This window comes from Phyllobates terribilis, unplaced genomic scaffold (genome assembly GCF_046119375.1).
Source record: "Phyllobates terribilis strain yellow unplaced genomic scaffold, ASM4611937v1 Scaffold_2__4_contigs__length_985480577, whole genome shotgun sequence".
Lineage (NCBI taxonomy): Eukaryota > Metazoa > Chordata > Amphibia > Anura > Dendrobatidae > Phyllobates > Phyllobates terribilis.
Window position 1 is genome coordinate 533571065 of NW_027362762.1, and position 18732 is coordinate 533589796.

The window sequence follows — 18732 nt, forward strand, 5'->3', positions numbered from 1 at the left end:
AGCTGTGATGGCTAGCTTAGCTGCTGTTTTGCCAACAGATAAATATATCTTGTTTAAAACACAAGAGGTTGAAAAAAAATTAAATCTGGTCTTATATGGAAAGAAAATCCCATGGTTTGTGAAAAATTGTGAGTAGATTGAAGTATATGAATGATAATTTAAAGAAATTGATAATTAAGTAGAATGTGCAGAATCCCTAGTTTTCATCATCTCCAACATGTTTGAGGATGTGAAGCCAAACATCCGATATAATCAACCCCAAAAATGCAAAACTTTATTAGTTACACAGAAAATCTAAGGTAAAATTGAATTGGAAAATTCAGGGTCTGAGGTCAACAGAAGAGATGTCATGTTCCTGCTCTAATAAAGCGCAAAATGTAAGTGTCAAAGGGTATTATAAACCTAAAATACTGTACTACACAAAGGTATGACTTCCAGTGCAAAGGGCATTCTGCACAGTGCAAAAAGTGCTGCCATGAATGTAGTCAAAATCAAGCCATTGCTTGGTCCTCCAATACACCTGTGGGCATATACAGGGATAGGAATAACGTAACATCGATGATAATTGGATAAGTAAGGAAATAAGATGGTATACTGCTCCTAATTTATAATAAAAGATCACCATGAAGGTAAAACCTATAAAGAACATACAAGCAAGTGTATGGACCTGATGTCCAACTCTTCACTTGATCTCCTTTGACTCATTAATGTTGCATTATTCCCTCTTTGTATAAATGTTTAATTATCTATTTATCATTGATGTTACGTTATTTATATACCTGTGCATGCCCACAGGTTTCTTTGGGGACTGAGGGCTTGATTTTGACTGTATTTATGGCAGTACGTCTTGCATCGTGCAGACTGCCCATTGCATTTGCAGTCCTGATTTACTAAGCATGCTTTTGTGTGGTACAGTATTCTAACACCCTTTGCATCTTACATTTTCTGCTTTATTGAAGCAGGATCTAGCGGGGAGGTCACATCCTTTTTTCTTTTTTTTTGTTGACCTCAGACCTTTAATTTTCCAACTTTTAATATCTTCTCTCTGCTTTACTTTTTGTGTCATTAATAAAGATTTTTATCTTTGCTATTTTTGGTTTGTGCTATGTTTTTGTGGGCATCTTTAAATATATAGAAAGTTGTTTTTTTTGCACACTTAAAATACTCAATTGGCACAGCATTTATATATGTGGTGTCCTCTCCTTTTGTAGGTTTACTATAGAACCAAACTTTTGCTTTTGTAAATCAATCCTTGAAAAGTTTAGTTATTTTGATAAAGTACTGAAATTGTGATATTTATTCATAGTGATGACCCTACAGTATTTCTATCAGTCCTTGTAAAATATGATCACAAATGTTATTGATGCAGTTTTATTAACAGTGTGTGATTAGATTGTACCATGTTAAATCATTTGGTTTTCATGCTATACAATCGCATTGGAATATTATAACTTTAGAAAATGATGTCCACGCATTTGTTAAAGATAATTTTTGGTAAAACTATCTTCATAGGGGGAACTTTATCTTCAAGTAAGTAGGAATTTGTTTTCCAGTTGCTAATTGGATGATTGTTTATAGTGGTTTTTACGTTTCTTCTTTTCAGTAAGAGACAGAGTAAGAACTAAAATGGAACGGGATATTCTGGCTGAAGTTAACCATCCATTTGTTGTACGGCTCCATTATGGTAAGAACTCTTAATTCTTTCCTAGTTAATGGTTTTTCTTAGTGATACCTTTGATTCCTAGTAGCCATAACTAAATTGATGTCATTTTGATTCCAGCCTTTCAGACAGAGGGGAAACTGTACTTAATCTTAGACTTCTTGCGTGGTGGAGACCTCTTCACTCGTCTTTCAAAGGAGGTCAGTGCAGAAGCTGCATGTCTGCCCATATCATTAACCCGTTCTTCCAGGACTATTCTTACCTGAACATCATGCCCTTCCTGCTGATGGCGTTATTTTCATCAATGCAGCAAAGTGGAAAACACAAAACCCTTGTTTCTGGACAGGCTTAGGAATTTATGTTTCTCTTTTAGGTAATGTTTACGGAGGAGGATGTAAAGTTTTACCTGGCCGAGTTGGCTTTGGGCTTGGATCATTTACACAGCCTTGGAATCATTTATCGTGATCTAAAACCTGAGAAGTATGTACCAAAGTACTTTCAGATATGTCTGAAAGTCATTTCTGTGAGCAAAAAAACAGTAATCTTATTTGGATAAACGTGTTGCCTAACGGTGACCAGAGATCTCAAATTTGAGGCCTGTTCGTCGTGATTGCCATTGTTATTATGTTGCATATTGCAGTGTTATGTAGGCTTTTCAGCAGTCGCTGGCACAGGAGGTGTACAGAGCAACCATTTTTAAGAAATATGATTTTTCAGGACTTGTTGACATTTTAGTCACATGTGAATAACTGTCTCATTCATGACAATGGGGCTTTCAGAAATTCATGTACATGCTGCACAGACCCAATTCAAGTGTATTGAGTGGATTTTTTAATTGCAGCTTTTTCTGCAACATATCTGCTGCATGAGAATATACCTTTTAAAGCTTATTTACAAAGAGTCCATTTGTGTAATGGGATTAAATCCTGTCCTTGAAATACATCCGCCCATACAGAAATATACAAGGGTTTTTAAAGGGAACCTGTCAGCTGATTCATGCTGCTCAAATTATTATTATTATATATTATTACAGGCAGCATGAATCAGACACTGGCTACGTTATTGCAGCTGTGTATGTTTTACTGTGAAATGCTGCATCGGGGCTGAGAGAAGCCACTGGGGACATGCTTCGGACTGCTTATCCGAAACACATTTTTCCTCAAAGTATATTTTCTCTTAAAAGATGCATCCTTTCAGAGTAAAACCTAATAATCATTATTTTATCAGAGTAAAAAATAATGCATCAGTGTCTGATTAATGCTGCCTGTGGTTCAGGGATCATGAATCAGCGGACAGCATAAAAAGGCATGTACTTTTCTGAGCCACATGTATGTTCGATACTAGTGTATGGCCTGTGTCTTTTTAATTACTGTATGTTTTAATATTGCAGCATCTTACTTGATGAAGAAGGTCACATAAAACTAACTGGTAAAGTATCTTCGGTTATATGCCACAGCTTTCTGCATATCCTTACAGTGTTAAAAAGTAATTGGCATTTTAATGTTTTGTTTCATCAATGGGACACATGAAAATAAGAAACTTTGTAATATATCTTGTCAGAGAAATCTGCTTCTATCTGTTCCAGCACAGATTATTCAATTCCACAATTCTTGGGTAATATTTATCTTCAGAGAATGCAGACTTTCCCATTGCTGAGCTAGGAGATGACACTTGATGCTAATAAAGTTCTATGGAGAACTGTAACTGGTGTTTCAGGAGAATTTTCAGCAGAATGTCTATGTTTGCCCTCTAGTTCCTCCCTCATCCTCCCTCCTTTCCTCTACGTAAAATTTTAAAAGCACCAAGTGCAGTGGCGTAGCTAGGGTTTTGGTTCAGGGGGGCAAAACTTCTGAGTGGGCCCCTAACCAGGTAACCCTGATTACAACTATGGTGGCGCACCCAGATAATGGATGTATGAGAACCTCAGCAGATGACCGCGCTGTTACTGAAAATAATCTCTATACAAAGACCAGCACTGATATTACCGCCATATGGTAACTATATATTGTTAGATGCCAGTCCTGCAGAAAATATAAGAGATCACAGCACGGTTATATATAGTAGTTTACAGGTTTACGTTCTTTCTGATTAAATTGTTCACTTTTCCCGTCTTTTCCATCTGGCCCAGACTGACACAACAACGTCTCCATCCAGGACTCTCAGGTCTTCAGAGATCACAGCAAAGACACATTTGACTCCTTACATTTCAGGCACCGTCCCCATCTATTCCCAACCTGCACAAACCGCTGGGCAGTGCAGGGACATTGAGTCTCCCTGCTCTGCCCCAGAGAGTAACTCTGCGCACGCCAATACAGTTACACTAGCATAGCTCCGGGTGGGCCCCTGAGAGCACTGTGCCACCGCCCCCTCTGCCCCCCGGTAGCTACGCTACTGACCAAGTGTCATCTACTATCTCAGTAATGGGGAAAATCGGTCTTCACTGAATGCAGATTTTACCCAGTAATTGAGAATGAATGATCAGTCCAGTAAGAGAAAGAAACAGATTTCTCGAATAAGAGATATTACAAAGTTTCTTTTTTTCATGTGTACTATTGATTTGTGAAATAAAATTAAACCCATGGTCACTCTATAATACTCGTGACTAGAGATAAGCTGATTTGACAAAATTCTAATTTGCCATATTGCATGTGTAGTCCCGGGGAAAGCAATTTGCAGCAAAGGTATTCTGTCTTAATTGTATGTCCCTTATGCTCTGGGGTCTCACCAGAGCAAAAATAGGTGTGAAATGTAAAAAGTAGAAAAATACTTATACGACTTACCGCTCACCTCTTCAGCCCATCCGCTCCTCACTGTCCCTCTTCCAGTCTTTGGCTCTGAGCTCTGAATTCTCAGGCCTCCTTACGCTAGACCAGGACATTTCTGCACAAGTGCACTTGAGGTCACGACGTCATAGCGTCACAACATGCAAAGTGAATTTGCAAGCTCATGCGCAGAAACATCCTGGGCCTCCCCAGAGCTGGAAGTTCCAGTCTAGTGTGAGGAGGCCTGGGGATTCAGCACTCGGCTGCGATGATAAGAAGGTGCACCAAAGACCGGACAAGTGACGGTGAAGAGCGCAGGACTAGAGAGGTGAGCGGTAAGGTGAGTATAAGTATTTTATTTCTTTTTTAACTTTTTAATGGCTCTTTGCGGTTCAGCAAAATGGCGGCTAGCCAGCGGCTATATTGCTAAGTCCACGCAGAAGTGCATTACCAAAAATCCACATTTTGGCGAATGAGCATTTTTGTTATATTCGAGCAGAATTAATTTCCTCTTGACTTAAAGGTATTATTCAGTTTCTTTATTTAACAAATTCTTTTGAGATCTGAATTTGTGACACTTACGAATAGAAGTATTACTTGTAAGTGCAACTGTTCTTACAGACTGCACAGCACTTCTGTCTGCAAAATGGCTGCTGGTGAAGAAGGATATTTCGAGATCTGTCCAGCAGTGGCCAACCCCTTTCATTTTATTAACAAATAAAAGCCAGGCTCATGATTAAATTTTGTTTTCAGGCCATGGGAGGCCAAACAGAAGAGAAAAGAGCGAAATAAAAACACTATATGTGCAGAAAATACACTCCTGATGAATCATTGAATAAGGAGAAAAAGAAAAGGAGTTTTTGTACCCATAAAATTGAATATTTATTGATAGAAAAACGCTAAAACCAACAGACAACTAATAAATGGATCCCTGCAATGAATTCCCTAAACCATACACAATGAGCATTAAAAACAAAAACCAAATGTAAAGCGGAGTGGAGCCCCACAGGGTGCGTGTTATTAGATACCAAAGAAAGCCTGAAAGATCATAATAGAAACCCTGAAATAAGCTGAAAAGCCAAGTAAAGAAGTGAGGGGGGCAGCGTTTCACTGTGGAGAGGTGCCCTGCACCCAATGGGTATGTGTGTACTGCCTGTGGGCAACTATTGGTTTTTACTGGCTAGTATGTTGTGAGCTTTATGATGATCTATTAGTGGACCCTGATATACTAACTACTTTTTTCACTTCTTTACTTGGCTTTTCAGCTTATTTCAGGGTTTCCACTATGATCTTTCAGGCTTTCTTTGGTATCTAATAACACGCACCCTGTGGGGCTCCACTCCCCTTTACATTTGTTTTTTGTTTTCAATGTTCATTGTGTGTTGTTTTGGGAACTCATTGCTGGGATCCAGTTATTAGTTGTCTGTTGGTTTTAGCGTTTTTCTATCAATAAAGATTCAATTTTATGGGTACAAAAACTCCTTTTCTTTTTCTCCTTATTCAACCCTTTAATTTTATGTTAGATTGATTATTTTATATTTCACATTACTTTACTTTGTCTTATAGTTGTAACTTTTGTTTCCTTAGATTTTGGGCTTAGTAAAGAGTCAATAGATCATGAGAAGAAGGCATACTCATTCTGCGGAACAGTGGAGTACATGGCTCCTGAGGTGGTGAATCGTCAGGGCCATTCTCACAGTGCAGATTGGTGGTCTTACGGAGTTCTTATGGTAAAATTCTTTGGCCTGGGTAGAAGTTGCTAGCAATAACTTGGCAGCTTTAAGATGTGTGACTATGCAGTTGTATGTTCCCATCGGTTAGGTTCAAACTAATCAAGTCATAGTTTCTGTAGTAACATAGTTTCTCCTCGTTCACCAGATTTTCTTTTTTTTTTTTTTTTTTCCAGTTTGAGATGCTCACTGGATCCCTACCATTCCAGGGAAAAGACCGCAAGGAAACAATGACACTAATTCTTAAGTGAGTGACTTGAATAGAGTTGTAATTGGTTACATAGAAAAATAAAGTTGTAGAGTTCTAGCAGCTATAAATCTTACCAACATTTTTATCACCTTCCTCACTTGCATTTAAAGGGAGTCTGTCATTTTGAGAATGGTATCTGATGTGCAGGTGGGATTTTATATTGCAGGAAGAGCTGATCAGATTGGTATACAAGTTTTGTGCATCTTTCAATGTGAAAATCTGTACGTTTTTCTTCTTATTTCCTCGCATTAATCTTTGTACTCAATCTCTTGTGTGTTTTCCTAGAGCCAAACTGGGTATGCCTCAGTTTCTCAGCAATGAAGCGCAGGGTTTGTTACGATCTCTCTTTAAGAGAAATCCCACTAATAGGCTAGGTAGGTTTTTGCCTTTGCTGTCAGTGTGTTATGCATTTACCTTTTTATTCATTTTCCATATAAACTGATTTACACGTTAAGTCTTCAGAGCCGCTAAGCTGTAATTCTTTTTGTGCTGCCATTTTTCTAGGTTCTGGCATTGATGGAGCGGAGGAGATTAAGCGACACCCATTTTTTTCCACCATCGATTGGAATGTGAGTCTTAAATTCTGCAATGAAGTATAACTTTGCACAAAAAAAAATACACACAACTTTTCCATGTCTATAGCATAGCCTCGGTGTACATTAGGCACTTCATCTGCCTTTCTGGCTAGCAGTTTCTCCCATCTTCCATAGGTTGTTATATGGGCAACTCAAAGAAGCGCTAGCAGTTTGTTTTCTTTTTCTGCACCCCCACCTGATCGTCGCACTATTCTTTTATATATAATGTACCGTATAGTTCAGCTAAATTCCTAGCTCTCTTCATGTTATCTTTGTAGTCTGTTCTATAGCCTGGATTGGTACCTTCAAATAGAATATACTATTACTATACTATCAAATGTTAGTGCATGTCATGCTAGTTATAGTTTAACATTGCAACTAGTGCATTCTGCGTATGCCACATCATAGTCCACCTGCTACCAGGCGCCAAGCCGGTTTTAATGAGAAATGAAGAATAAAGTGTTTGGAAATATTTCCACAGAGGAATTTGTGTTCTCCTGGAAGAACCGTGAATTGTTGTTGGCCTCCTCCTACCCCATTCCAATATCAATGAAGCTCTGTTCGCAGATAGACCCCTTTAAAAGTTGTCAGAACACTGGTAATAAGGTTATCCAGCTTTTTTTTTTTAAATGGCTACAGATTTTTTTAAATAACAAAATATACTACACTTGCCTTTTCTTTTCCATGGCAATCCTGGACTGATGCTCCAGAAAGTCCGCATGGTCTTTGCAAGCGGTTAGCATGTCACTGCTGCAGCCAGTCATTGGTTTACTGGTCACGTACCATAGTAGTACCAGCATTGGGAGTTAGGATGCCACCAATATGACATCTGACGGCTGTAGCTGCTGATTGACTGCAGCAGTCATATGCTGACCACCTGCAAAACAACTGGAGAGCCAGCGATAATATGCCAGGAACATAAGGTGAGTACAATCAATGTATGACATTTTCTGTGCTTTTATTTTTTTTTTAAGAAAGTATAAACCTTGGATATCAGATACCTTGGCAGTAGTGAGAATAGGAACAGTTATGAGCCTTTTGTATATAGGTCTGTCTAAACCTCATTTCCTCTTTCAATTTACAGAGGCTGTACCGTCGAGAGATTAGCCCACCATTTAAACCAGCAGTTACACAGCCAGATGACACCTACTACTTTGACTCAGAATTCACATCACGCACTCCAAAAGGTGATTTTATTTCATTTTTTTTGGGGGTAGACAATAAATGTATTCATCATGTGTCAGGAAATATGAGTAATCGTATTACTGTAATCTGATCAATTTTCATAATTCAAAATTTTTTATATTCCAATAATCTGTATATATCATGTATATAATCTCTATCTCTAAAACACTGCTGATTATCATGATGGAACATTTACAAAGCTGTGTGCATCAGCATTTTAGAAAGCCAGTGAGTTAGCCCATGGTCATTTTAAAGGAGTTGTGCACTACTTTTTATATTGATGACCAACCTTTAGTATAGGCCATAAATAAAAGTTCCCCACTAATCAGCTGTTGTCTCTTATTCTGTTCAGTGGGCACCCACTGAACTTGTATCCCAAGGATAGGTCATCAATGTAAAAGGAATGCACCGTCCCTTTAACGACCATGGGCTAGCTAACTATTTTTCTTGGTGAGAATAATAGATCAGGGCATTCATGCTGTGCCTCATGAGGCTCGGTTAGTTATAACTTTGGGTATAAGGTAAGTTATTGCCCCTGCTATCTTTTAATATTATTATATAATTGAATAAAAGGCAGAGTATAAGGAATGGAAAAAATGGGCTGCAGAGGATATAACAGTTATGAGAAGCAAATCATTTTCTGTGTGGGTTGTCTTACATGCAGTGGAGGTTTGTTTCATGTTGCATTTTCCATTCGCTTCCTGCTATATAAACATATTCCTGATGGCCCCAATGTTATATATCGAGAGACATTGGCGCTAATAATAAGCTTCTTCTTTATTAAACAGACTCCCCTGGAATTCCCCCGAGCGCAGGAGCTCATCAGCTTTTCCGTGGCTTTAGTTTTGTGGCTCCTTCTTCATTAGCAGAGGTGGATGTTAAAGCCTCTACTTCTCCAATACTTTCTGTACCAAAGGTGATCTTCCCTCAAGAACACTAATTTGGTTAATTATCTCATCTTGGCATTTTGACATGCAAGTTATCTTCATAATCTTTATTACACAGATCTACACGAAAAATACTGTATTTTGTGATGTGTACACTGCACGGGAGACTATTGGCGTTGGTTCTTACTCTGTGTGCAAACGCTGTGTTCACAAGGGAACAAATATGGAATATGCTGTGAAGGTAAGGAAATGCTGGCTCTATCAGATATCTTTCCTCTATTAGGCTATGATCACAAAGATTAAATTTTACAGGTATTTCACATGCATATCATTTATTGATGCGGATACTGACTCACGTAGCCATACCTCAATTAGCCCCATCGTATAAGATGAATATCTATGACATGGTAAATTGCAAATCCCCAGCACCCCAGCAGAAATGTTAGTCGCCCTCAGTTTTTTGCTTTAAATTATTTGGCAAATCCCTGGCTGTTTTTTTTTTCTCAGTGTGAAAAATCTGATATGTGCATGTACTCATAAGAGGGTATTCCCACAATCGCATCCATGACTTATTAAACTCACCTACACAATACATTTTTCAATTGCAAGTAAAAATGAAGCCACCCAAAATACCTAATCTACGATCTGTGTTACCATCTTGTAACCTCTAGTTACGTCCTTCAGTAGTTCTACAATATGTAGGCAGGTCGAGCAGACACATCTTGCCACCACTTTCTTTTTTCATCGGTACGCTCTCTCCAGCACTGTAGGAATGCAGCTCATGGGCAGTAGTTATAGCAATATAAAGGTGAGTGTGTGCATTGTAGAGCACAGCAGTGTAGGCATCCAGCACATGGGCAGTACAGGGGGGGCATTTATATGGATACACCTAAATAAAATGGGAATGGTTGGTGATATCAACTTCCTGTTTGTGGCACATTAGTATATGGGAGGGGGAAAACTTTTCCAGATGGGTGGTTACCATGGCGGCCATTTTGAAATTGGCCATTTTGGATCCAACTTTATTTTTTTCAATGAGAAGAGGGTCATGTGACACATCAAACTTATTGAGAATTTCATAAGAAAAACAATGGTGTGCTTGGTTTTAACGTAACTTTATTCTTTCATGAATTATTTACAAGTTTATGACCACTTATAAAATGTGTTCAAAGTGCTGCCCATTGTGTTGGATTCTCAATGCAACCCTCTTCTCCCACTCTTGACACACTGATAGCAACACCGCAGAAGAAATGCTAGCACAGGCTTCCAGTATCTGTTGTTTCAGATGCTGCACTTCTCGTATCTTCACAGCATAGACGATTGCCTTCAGATGACCCCAAAGATAAAAGTCTAAGGGGGTCAGATTGGGAGACCTTGGTGGCCATTCAACTGGCCCACGACGACCAGGAATGCTCGGACCTGACCCCCATAATGTGGTGGTGCACCATCTTGTTGGAAAAACTCAAGGAACGTACCATCTTCAGTGCATAAAGGGGGCAACACATCATCATGTAGCAATTTCAGATATCCAGTGGCATTGAGGTTTCCATTGATGAAGAATGGCCCCACTATCTTTGTACCCCATATACCACACCTTACCATCAATTTTTGTGTTCCAACAGTCTTGGAGGGATCTATCCACTGTGGGTTGGTGTCAGACCAATAGCGGTGGTTTTGTTTGTAAATTTCACCATTCACAAAAAAGTTTGCCTCACCACTGAACATAATGTTCTGTGTAAACTGAGGGTCCTGTTCCAATTTTTGTTTTGCCCATTCTGCAAATTCAGTGCGCCGATTTGGGTCATCCTCGTTGAGATGCTGCAGCAGCTGGATTTTGTAAGGGTGCCATTTGTGAGTAGCTAATATCCGCCAAAGGGATGTTCGACTGATGCCACTCTCCAGTGACATGTGGCGAGTGCTACGCTGTGGGCTCTTGCTGAATGAAGCTAGGACAGCCACTGATGTTTCTTCATTAGTGACAGTTTTCTTGCGTCCACATTTTGACAACTCCAACACTGAACCTGTTTCACAAAATTTGGCAAGCAGTTTGCTAACTGTAGCATGGGAGATGGGTGGTCTCGTAGGGTGTCTTGCATTGAAATATGCTGCAATGACCTGGGTACTGCGTTCACCAGACATCAGCACAATTTCTATCTGCTCCTCACGTGTTAACCTCTGCAACATGTCAATGGCTGTAAACAAAAAGAAACTTGTAAATAACTCATGAAAGAGTAAAGTTACGTTAAAACCAAGCACACCATTGTTTTTCTTATGAAATTCTCAATATGTTTGATGTGTCACATGACCCTCTTCCCATTGGAAAAAATAAAGTTGGATCCAAAATGGCCGCCATAGTAACCACCCATCTGGAAAAGTTTTCCCCCTCCCATATACTAATGTGCCACAAACAGGAAGTTGATATCACCAACCATTCCCATTTAATTTAGGTGTATCCATATAAATGACCCACCCTGTAGTTCTGTCACAGCAGTGTGACCAGGATATACTGCACCAGCTCTGAAGCTGGAGTACAGCTCCTCCCTTTCTGTCTGCTCGACTGTGTTAGCTCCAGTTGAGGAAGCGCAGTACAAAAGAATTTTGTGAACTGAAAAGCAGTGCAGGATGAATGGGGGTTTCTGGGAACTGTAGTTCAGAGTTAGAATTGGAAGTCACATGATAAGAAAAACAAGACCACCTAGTGTGCTGTGTGAAGGGAGATGCACGAACGGTAGAACAGATAAAATCCATTCAAAGAGTTTTTTGTTCATGGTGCAATTTCCTTTCTGACGCTATGAGTGTTCAGTGCTTTCGGGGACACTATTCATTGTGGAACATCCCCTTTTAATACTTTTATAGCCTGCATGCAGATTACAAGATCAGAGAAAAATTTAAGGCCCTACTTGAAGTTTGCACATGAATATTTTTTCCCTCAATTTGCTAGTAGAAGCATAGGCCCTGATTCATCAAGACCGTCAATTTTCACCCTGGTCTTGATAAGGGGGCAGGGTGAAGTGTGAGGCTACTGATTCATTATGAGGCGCACACCTCTTAATCTGGAGCGTCTGACAAGTGGCATGCCATCTGCCTATTTTGTATTTTTGGCATTTTTTATTTTTAAATCTGAGTCTCTGTAAAGCTGATTAGTTATTATACAATGAAATGTTGTATGGCAACAGCAGACTTAATAAAACGAACCTGCTCTGATTTATACATGACCGCTCCCTTTCCACCCATACCATCCAATATTTTCACATGCTGATAGGGGATTTTTAGCCATTCTTGAACGGTGTATGGTATTACAGCTCATCTCCATCCCTTTTTTTCTTGTGTATTCTCAGTCAACACATTTAATAGAGCAATTGAAAGTGATTTGGTTAGTTCAGACTATCCTGTTAAAGGGAATTTGTTAGCAGGTTTTTGCTCCTCATCTGAGAGCAGCCTGTTGTGACGCAATCAGAGTTTTTAGAATTAGCAATACAGCAGAGCTGAGGAAGCTAACCCTGCCCACACCAGGCTTTCTATATACAATGTCTATAGACCCTGAGCTGCTTGTCACAGGAGGGGGCGGAGTCAGACTAGCATTTACAGCACTGCTGTGTCCCAGGAATGATAAGCTCCTGGTGCTAAAACAATCATTGCAAGCAAACAAAACCATGGGACCTGATGAGAGACACAGCTGAAATCTGCATCTGAAATTTTAACCCCTACCACATGCTGTTTTAGGATCACATACAAAAACCTGCTGACAGATTCCCTTTAAGTGTTTTACTCTTTAGCTGGACCCTTAAATTTTACATTGACTGCTCATATTCTTTGAACTGCAGATAATAGATAAAACCAAGAGGGATCCATCAGAAGAAATAGAGATTTTGCGCAGATATGGTCAACATCCCAACATAATTACTCTAAAGGATGTAAGTACTAATGACATTAATACGTTGGACAGTTCTTATGACAAAAGCAGGTAAAGCTGCACCTCCATATTGAGAACAATTACTCTCTTTTTCACAACCAAGCATTCATAATGGTATATTTGCACACTTCAAAACAGGTATATGAAGAGGGAAATAGCGTCCATCTTGTGACTGAGCTTATGAGAGGTGGAGAACTGCTTGACAGAATCTTACGTCAGAAGTTCTTTTCAGAAAGAGAGGCGTGTGCTGTTCTCCTGACCATTTGCAAGACGGTGGAATATCTTCATTCACAAGGGGTGAGAATATTATGCCCTCACAATTTTTGTAGGGTGTTCGGATAGCTGAAGCAAATTGGAGAAAACTGCAGGAAATAACCTATGTTTATTTGACCATTCAACTGACGCTTCAGCGCCAAAGCTTCTCTTTGGTCTATGTTCATTTTGCTATAGTGATATCTGTCTACCCTCGTGACCACTGCAGTCAATCACTAGCCTTTACAGTGTCATGCTGTGCCTGTGCACTTCTGAAGCAAAGTAGACCGAATGGGAACAAAAGAGCGGCGCACTGCAGTGTTATGAGATTTATTGGGTGAGAAAAGGGTATTTTTTTTATGCTATTTCATTCATTAGGCAACTGATTTTCAGACCTCGGAAAAATCCTTTAATAACACATGGTCTTATGTTAGATTTACAAGTCTTTCTGTTCCTATCACATTCTAGGTTGTCCATAGAGATCTAAAACCAAGCAACATCCTTTATGTTGATGAATCTGGAAACCCAGAGTCCATAAGGATCTGTGATTTTGGATTTGCGAAACAACTGCGTGCAGAAAATGGATTACTAATGACCCCATGCTATACAGCCAATTTTGTGGCCCCAGAGGTAATAAGGCTCTTGAAGACTGGGCTAATAAATGAGCAAAGAATACAAATGAGTCAAGCAAGGTGACTTTATTATTGTGTAATGTAACCAATGTTTTGTAGGTGTTGAAGAAACAAGGATATGATGAAGGATGTGACATCTGGAGTCTGGGAATTCTCCTTTACACCATGCTGGCAGGGTAATTACATATGTACAGGCACTAGCGGTGCATTGCAAACCATGAGATAGCTCCTGGGCCACAAGGCAAGGTCTGTGCCACAAGGCAAGGTCTGTACCAGAGCTTACCACTCACAATGTAATGCTGGATACATGCATAGAAAACACAGACTAAAAGATAAATCGGACCAAACGCAGTCTGGTCATATTGAGCAATTGGGTTACGTCCGAAGCTTACTAGGCTGGCAGGCAGGGCCCAGGCACCAGCAAAGATTTCCTAGTCAGAATAGAGACCTGTTTCCTGCTTGTATTTTTCAGCTTATTGGCTATGCTACAACATTAATTAAAGAGGATGTCTTAGCATTTTTCCCTAATCCTTCCTAATTATGTACGGTGGGTCCGGAAAGTATTTAGACCCCTTTAAATTTTTCACTCTTTATTTCATTGCAGCCATTTGGTCAATTCTAAGAAGTTATTTTTTTTTCTCATCAAGTACACTCTGCACCCCATCTTGACTGAAAAAAACAGAAATGTAGAAATTTTTGCAAATTTATTACAAAAAAAAAACAAATTTTTTTTTATCGTTTGGATATTAAAGTAATTTTTGCATCTTTTTTAAAAATAAAAGAAATGTCTGTTTTTCCCATTTTTTCACATATTTTTTTGTAATCACCACAAAAGAATATTAAAGTGCATTTAAAAAGGTGTTCCTCATTCTGTAACAAATATTTTTATATGTATAGGACCTTTTTTTTTTTTTTTTTTTTTTTTTAAACGGGGGTAAGGCTAGTAATAGCATTTTGGATTGACAGTGACATTTTTATTCATTTATTTTTTAATTTTTTTCTTTTTTACCTGTTATATATTTTTATTTATTTATTTTTCATTAATTTTAGACATCCCCCCCCCATAAGTTCATATAAAGCATTTAAATATTGAAATATTTTAATTTTCATTTTACTTCCCTTGTACCTGGAGCTGGTATTGTAGCCCCAGTTGCAGGGGAAATGTAGCCTCCTGGCTGCATTGCAGAGATGTCTTGGTCTCCTATGACCCAGCACCTCCTGTTTCCTCCCTATAAATTGTGATCATTTATCCGCTGTGTGTGGAGGAAGAAGCATGATTATTGCTTCCTACTGTGTACAAGCACTGTGTATAAAGCCATTGAGAAGGCACAGACGATAAGAAACTGTGCCTTCTCTATTTAGGATCTCCGCTCTCACTGCTACACAATCGTGTTTCTGCGCTACTATACAGTGACGTTTTAGAACCTCACCTCAGAGTAGGAGCGGGATCGTCCAGACGTTTAAAGTCAATGGGCAGTCCGGAAGCAGTTAATAAATATATAATATAATATATTTGAGTCCTGTTTTCAATTGTGGCTTTCTGTTACTTCATCAGTTTTCTAGGAGGGTATAGGTATATTATTTGAGTAATTTTGGAGGAAGCCCTATTTCTATCAAATTCTCCTGGAAATTCTTTGCTTGTACGGCAATGAGATATATATGTTTTATATGCTGACAGATACACTCCATTTGCTAATGGCCCAGAAGACACACCAGAGGAAATATTGGCACGCATTGGCAGTGGAAAGTTTACTTTGAGAGGGGGAAACTGGAACACTGTATCAGAATCTGCAAAGGTATTTAACCCACTAAATGCACGGGGGTTATATGTATCTTGGAGGGAATCGGACAGCAGGACCTACCCCTAGAGGTTATTAGGAGCATTCCTAATACCTTGTTTTAATGATTCTGTGTATTCCAGTACAGTGGCTCAGTGATTAGCACTGCTGCTTTGCAGCGCTGGGGTTCTGGGTTCAAATCCCACCAAGGACAACATCTGCAAGGAGTTAGTATGTTCTCCCCGTGTTTGTGTGGGTTTCCTCCCACATGCCAAAGACATACTGATAGGGAACGTAGATTGTGAGCCCCAACGGAAACAGCGCTATATAAGTGAGTAAAATAAATAAATTGCCTGTATTATCATGAAGTGCTTCTGCAATATGTTTAAAAATGGTGTTTAATGCTGGCATGTGGGTACCCGAACTAGTCCAAGACTGCTGTCAATCATTTACAACAGCACACTGGTATCGGCAGCATGGATGACATCCCAGCATGCCCAGGGAGGAGGACCCGGCACATACTGACGAAAACCTGGAGTAGCCCTCCATGCAGAGCTCTTTCCTTTCTTTCTCATTAGAGCTCTGGTAATTGCCCAGGGTGCAGTGTTTTGGTTTATGAGCCATTTATGAAGCAACTTTAGGTGTAACCTTTGTCTATAAGCAGATTTGCTCTTTCGTTTTCCAGGACCTGGTGTCTCGAATGTTGCATGTGGACCCCCATCGTCGGCTCACTGCACGTCAAGTTCTACAACATGAGTGGATCACAAAACGAGACCTGTTACCTCAGAGTCAGCTGAATAGACAGGATGCGCAGCTGGTGAAGGTGAAGCTCCATCTAGTAACAGCCATTGCAATAAACATATCTTCATTACAAGTAATGTAGAATACGGAATAATACCTGGTTATTAGAGACAACTTATTACAGAAATAAAAGTAAAGATTGTTCAAAACGATAGGCAAATAAAGATCTACAAGGCCAATTAATGGAAGAGACAGCTCAGTGCAATGGAGCTAGTGCTGTGTTTGTACAGCACCAAGTCAATTACTGTTGGCTGTTACGAGGCAAGGGCACGTGGCAGCTGTACAAGTTGTGCTTAATGTAATGTACATGGAGTGGTGGGCTGAGCCATGGCGGCAATTTCTAGAATCATTTATTACACAAGTAGGTATTCTCCAGCCAGATTTTCTTCTTCAATATTCTATGAACTGCCTGTAGAATATAAATATACTGTATCCCGTACTTTGCTGTGTGTGGTTCATGTTGCATTAGTGCCCAAAACACTAGAGCATAATTTAAATGGACCTTGTCATTAAGATTTACTCCTAGAAGGTATTAGGTGCTCTGTCAGCCTCCTAATAACCTCTTTAAAGATGCCTGTAATGCTTAATGCAAACTCTAAATGTAAGTGATTAAAAACAAAGTTTAATTGTCCCTGTTCTCCTTGTCCGGGCCTGCTGTCAGTCAATGATAGTGCACACTGGAAACATACCCACGTCCATGTGACTGACATCCCAGTGTGTGCAGGGAGGAGTAGAAGACGTCACTCTTCTCCTCCTCCCTGCTCACACTGGGATGTCACTTATTCTACTAGGGGCATGTTTCAAGTGTGCAGTATCATTAGCAGGCCCGGACAAGGAGAGCAAGGACAATTAAACTTTAGGGCTGATGCACACATCATTAAAGAGGATATTAGTAGGCTGATAAAGGGCTCCTAATGCCTTCTAGTGGTAAACACCGATGTCTTGTTCCCTTTAAAATGTCATAAGTAAACCACATTGTAGTAATTTAATCTCTTTCTTGCTTTCTAGGGAGCTATGGCTGCAACATATTCTGCCTTAAACAGCGCTAAGCCGGTTCCTCAGCTGCAACCAATCAAATCCTCCATTCTCGCACAGCGACGTGTCAAGAAACTGCCCTCCACCACTTTGTAGCTGAGGATCTCATCTTTCAGAATGTTTTTTTTTCTATAATGATGACTTGTGGTGGTGATTTTTAACCGTTAACAGTTTATATCAACGGTGCAACACCATATTTTGCCATGACCATATAAAGCTGTGCTCCTTCTGCAAATGTGGAGTTGGTATAGCATGGGCTTGCTGTGCTCCTTTTCCTAGTTGATAGCAGGATGGTCCAAGGGTCATGGCATATTGTCTAAATGAAAGCGATACAATCATTCTGACGAGGCATACATGAATAAATTTCTCACCGGAGGGTGGCCTTTGCCATTCTTTAAATCATTTATGCCACCCTTATTCCTTTGCAGCACTATCTCAGGGCTGTTTGTACTCGAGCTGTCTGTGACAGTGGAGTCACTGCTATTTTACCAGCAGAGAAATTCTGAGTTTTAAAAATCTGTTTTTGCCTTCTGCTTTGTCCTACAAAGACAATTCAAATACATGACATGTTCATAAAAACGGAGATTTTGGTGTGTCTGTACACCTAAGGGCTCACTGTGCTTTACATATTCTCATGTTATCTTAGAGACCTTTTCTGGTCAGGCACCAGGAGACAACCTGTCCAGTATCTTATCCAGCTGGAAAGGTGTAAGAAATGCTCCAGCTTACAAAACCAATACAAGTTCTATATCCAAACTTCTGGAATATACTATTGATCTGTGGCATGTGTGAGTGGATGTTTGGGTGTGTGAAATGAATTGTCGAGCCACAAAAATCCACCAAAAGAGCAGGAAGTACTGCATCTGTAATCTGGTAGAAGTTTTACTTGGAAGTTCATCACCTGAACCCCATATATTCAGTAGTATCACTTTCCTATAACTTTAAAAAAAGATTTTTTTTTTCCACCGCAGTAAACTGATGACTGTCTATTACATATCACAGTACTTCTTTTCTTTTTTAATACATGGAAACCTATGTGGTAAATACATGTAATGTTTTGGGATTTTATTGATTAATGGAGAAGTTGGCTGGTGGATCTGGTGATTTGCAAAACTTTTAACAGACCACCCAGGTAATCTATATTCTCACTCTGGATGATGCCCACCTATGGATACCAAACACACAGCTACTTCTTTATGTAACTGTTCTCAGGTTGTTACGGCCTCTCTTCCAGACAGTGAAAGGTACCAGTCTGTTCCACTGTAACCTGCA

The 18732-nt window shown here is 39.6% G+C and overlaps 1 protein-coding gene across 5 annotated transcripts in view; it reads left to right on the plus strand.

Moving 5' to 3' along the window:
* RPS6KA1 (ribosomal protein S6 kinase A1) overlaps positions 1 to 18039 on the plus strand; it is a 177679-nt gene extending 159640 nt beyond the window's left edge. For all 5 annotated transcript variants that reach the window (XM_073666160.1, XM_073666161.1, XM_073666164.1 and 2 more), the window contains 18 exons: positions 1604 to 1684; positions 1781 to 1860; positions 2034 to 2140; positions 3051 to 3088; positions 6010 to 6152; positions 6329 to 6399; positions 6688 to 6776; positions 6907 to 6971; positions 8062 to 8164; positions 8951 to 9078; positions 9168 to 9290; positions 12874 to 12963; positions 13101 to 13259; positions 13683 to 13844; positions 13946 to 14022; positions 15525 to 15642; positions 16310 to 16447; positions 17434 to 18039. In XM_073666160.1, the coding sequence (XP_073522261.1) occupies positions 1604 to 1684; positions 1781 to 1860; positions 2034 to 2140; positions 3051 to 3088; positions 6010 to 6152; positions 6329 to 6399; positions 6688 to 6776; positions 6907 to 6971; positions 8062 to 8164; positions 8951 to 9078; positions 9168 to 9290; positions 12874 to 12963; positions 13101 to 13259; positions 13683 to 13844; positions 13946 to 14022; positions 15525 to 15642; positions 16310 to 16447; positions 17434 to 17556 (1895 nt within the window). In that variant the 3' untranslated portion in view covers positions 17557 to 18039. The remainder of the gene's footprint in view (positions 1 to 1603; positions 1685 to 1780; positions 1861 to 2033; positions 2141 to 3050; positions 3089 to 6009; positions 6153 to 6328; positions 6400 to 6687; positions 6777 to 6906; positions 6972 to 8061; positions 8165 to 8950; positions 9079 to 9167; positions 9291 to 12873; positions 12964 to 13100; positions 13260 to 13682; positions 13845 to 13945; positions 14023 to 15524; positions 15643 to 16309; positions 16448 to 17433) is intronic.
* Positions 18040 to 18732: the final 693 nt, after the last annotated feature.